The 3,582-nt window shown below is 38.0% G+C and overlaps 1 protein-coding gene across 1 annotated transcript; it reads right to left on the bottom strand.

Moving 5' to 3' along the window:
• Window positions 1-465: 465 nt before the first annotated feature.
• On the bottom strand, window positions 466-2,718 carry LOC113346086. The gene is made up of 4 exons (XM_026589675.1): window positions 2,491-2,718; window positions 1,014-2,311; window positions 655-927; window positions 466-571 (listed from the first exon to the last, which is right to left on the bottom strand). Exons 1-4 carry the CDS (start codon window positions 2,716-2,718, stop codon window positions 466-468), a joined length of 1,905 nt encoding a protein of 634 aa, XP_026445460.1.
• Window positions 2,719-3,582: the final 864 nt, after the last annotated feature.

Below are 3,582 nucleotides of genomic sequence, written 5' to 3'. Positions count from 1 at the left end.
TCTACTATTCTGAGTTTTCCTGCGAGCTTCACGATCTGTAGTATGGTATTTAACCCCAATAACATTACACACTGGGTACAAGTTTACTCGGACATAAACTCCCCAGGCTAAAGTTTTCAATTCCTCGATGACTTCTTTTTCGTTGTGCAGATCTTGTATCTTCAAAACAAAAAATCGAAAACACTATTATATACAAAATTACGAAATAGGATATTAACCGTGAGAAACTATATCAGTAGTAGTAGCTCAGAAATTTGTACTCACATGTTTTCTAAACCATTCTGAAAACAATGTTCTTTGCCTCTGTGATATATTGACATTACTTTCCTTTGTCAACTCGTTTAAATGTTTCCTACATTCACAACCAAATCCTCTTTTTTTATCTTCTTTTCCAAAAAAAAATCAATTTAGATTGTACTGGTGGTATTGGTGTCATACGAATTCAATAAGGTTGTATGGATGTATCTATGGTGGATATATCTCAGTTGTGACATTATCAAGAATCCTATGAAATCTTTCTAATAACTCTAAACGTAAATAGAGATGAATTCTAGATGCAGGTAGCCTACCACTGAAGAAAAAAACTGAGATAAATTTAAAAAAAGTACTTACTCCAAGTAAGGTTTGACTTCTTCACAATTAGTGAAAACAAACCAATTAATTTTCTCCCTTTCAGCGACTGACAGTGGACGTACAATTTTTGCATCAACAGGACGGGCACTCTGAGCAAAAACAGATATCTTTCCCTTCTGGTAACGGGGATCCCTTGATTTATCGTCATTTTGTTCGCGTTGAGTAAATTTGGTTTCAGTACCACGAAAGTACATAGAGCAAAATTTCAAGCATTCTTTAAGAATATAGGCCTCAACAATAGAACCCTCTGGTCGAGCTCTGTTTTTCACGTAACGCTTGAGTGTTCCAAAAAACCTGTCAGAATAATGGAAAATAACACGAGTATTAGTGTTTAGTTCATAACTGTATGAAAATATGAAAATCCAAACTAGTTCATATACCTTTCGATAGGATATATCCAACTGTAGCCAACTGGTCCAACAAGTTTCGCCTCACGCGGCAAATGAACAGCCAGATGAACCATAACATCGAAAAAATCTGGGTGAAATATTCTTTCCAGCTTACAGAGAATCAAAGGAATTCTCTTCTCCAACTCATCTAAGTGACTAACACTCAAAGTCTTTGCACATAAATCGTGAAAGAAATTGCACAGCTCAATTAAGGGGGCACATACATCTCTGCGCAAATAAGGACGAATTGCAACAGGGAGAAGTCTCTGTAGCAAAACATGACAATCATGACTTTTAAGTACGGATACTTTTCCGTCATTGACATGAGAATTTCTGGAGATGTTAGATGCATATCCATCAGGGAACTTCACTGACTTTAGGAACTGACAGAACTTTTTTCTATCCTCCGGCTTTATAACATAACATGCAGGAGGCTTTATAAATTTATCCCTTCTAGGTTTAAGATGCAGTTCTTTCCTAATCCTCATGTCTGCAAGATCCAAACGAGCCTTCTCGGTATCTTTATTTTTCTTGTCGAGATTCAACAGAGTTCCGACAATGTTGTCACAAATATTCTTTTCTGTATGCATAACGTCGATCTTATGTTTAATTTTATGACTTTGCCAATACGGAAGCTCGTAAAATATACTCTTCTTTGTCCAGTTTCGCTCTTCATTACTACATTTTCTTTTCTTGCTTTGTTTATTCGGGTTCTTACCTGGATTACAGAACACAATATGTTCCATTTGAGCTAAAAGTCCATCACCCGTAAGCTCTTTCGGAGGACCCTTATGTTCGCGTGTCCCATCATGACATTTCGAGTCTCTCCAACTATGACCAGGAGGCAAGTATCGACGATGACGAACATAACCTATCTTGCTCCTTAGTTTGATTGATGGTGCATCTTCGTTGCATATTGGGCAAGCTAAATATCCATGTGTACTCCACCCTGACATTTTGGCATAAGCTGGGAAGTCGTTTATGGTCCACAATAAGGCAGCATGCATACGGAATTTATTTTTTTCTGAGGCATCATATACTTCAACACCTTCTTCCCACAACTCATTTAAATCATCTATCAAAGGCTGCAGATATACATCAATATCTTTACCAGGTTCGTGTGGGTCAGGAATAAGCAACGTCATCAATAAAAATGGCTCTTTCATACACTTCCAGGGAGGTAAGTTGTACGGTACAATTACCACTGGCCACGTCCTATGTGCATTGCTCATATTTTCAAAGGGATTGAAACCATCAGTAGCAAGTCCCAACCTAACATTGCGCGGGTCCTTAGCAAACCATGGAAATCGCTTATCAAAACCTTCCACGCTTCCGCATCAGCTGGATGTCTTAAAAAATCCGGTGTAGTTTTATCGCGTTGGTCTTCATGCCACCTCATGTCAGCAGCTGTGTGTCTACTAGAAAACAACCTCATAAGTCTAGGCTTTAAGGGAAAATATCGCAGTACCTTGTGTGGGATCTTTGTACCCTTCTCGTCATCGTTTTTGTACCCAGGAGCATTACATACTGGACAGTCCTCCCTATCTTTATGCTCTTTCAAAAACAAAGCACAGTCGTACTGACATGCATGAATTGCTTCATAACCCATTCCTAAGCCACCCAACAGTTTCTTAGCTTCATAATATGAAGATGGAATTTTATTCTCCTTTGGAAAAGCTTCTTTGAGCAACTCCATTTGCATTTCAAATGCTTTATTTCTCATCTGGTCGAGTACCTTAATATGCATCAACTCTACGAGAAAAGTCAACGCCGAAAAATATTTACAACCAGGATACAACTCGTGCTCAGCTTCATCTAACAATTTAGAGAAATTTTCATAATTTGATTCACCCAGATTACCTTACGTTTCTCCACCAGCAAAGGCTCCTTGACTATCAAATGTATTTGGTAAGCGGATGTCATTCAGTATTTCAATAGTTGCCTCGTTTATGTCTTCATTATCAGATCCTTCATTGGTTTCCATATCATCATGAAGACTAGATACAAACTGGTTTTGCAGAGGCATGGCTACTTCTCCATGATGTACCCATATTCTGTAACTAGATGCAATGTCGTATCGAGCCAAATGCACGACAACATCTTCTAACGGGACATGCGGTCTTGCATTTATACATTTTTTGCATGGAAAGCGACACTTGTCTGCTAGTTTGCTGGCAAGGTGATCTCGTGCCACGTCGAGAAATGAATTGATGCCTGACGCATACGTAGGACTTGATCTTTTACGCTCTGCCATCCAACTTTTGTCCATCCTGAATTCAAGAATAAAACTATATATATGCAGTTAGTACTGGGAAAAAAAATACACTACCGCATATAAATAACACTACAAAGCTATTGTGATATCTAAGAATAATAAAGAATTGACAAGGAGTGTTGGCAACTGTTGTATTTATACAAAACAATGATTCAATGTACTGTGATCTGTCGATAAGCTAAATCCACTTATCCCGAACATTTTAGAAAATGACCAAAGTTGTACTAAAAGACAATGACGCAGGACATTCGAAAACAACAGTCTAACTTCTTTGTATATAAGCAC

This window comes from Papaver somniferum, unplaced genomic scaffold (genome assembly GCF_003573695.1).
Source record: "Papaver somniferum cultivar HN1 unplaced genomic scaffold, ASM357369v1 unplaced-scaffold_92, whole genome shotgun sequence".
Classification (NCBI taxonomy): domain Eukaryota; kingdom Viridiplantae; phylum Streptophyta; class Magnoliopsida; order Ranunculales; family Papaveraceae; genus Papaver; species Papaver somniferum.
Note: the sequence above shows the minus strand (reverse complement) of the source record. Positions and strands in the feature narration are given on the sequence as shown.

Excerpts from the sequence above, each read along its gene's own strand:
- LOC113346086 (XM_026589675.1), bottom strand. The coding sequence starts at position 2,718 with ATGGAGTTGCTCAAAGAAGCTTTTCCAAAGGAGAATAAAATTCCATCT. Across the intron at positions 2,312-2,490 it reads GTACAAAGATCCCACACAAG|GACCCGCGCAATGTTAGGTT; the intron begins GTACTGCGATAT and ends TGGTTTGCTAAG. Across the intron at positions 572-654 it reads GAAAGGGAGAAAATTAATTG|TGGTAGGCTACCTGCATCTA; the intron begins GTTTGTTTTCAC and ends TTTTTTCTTCAG.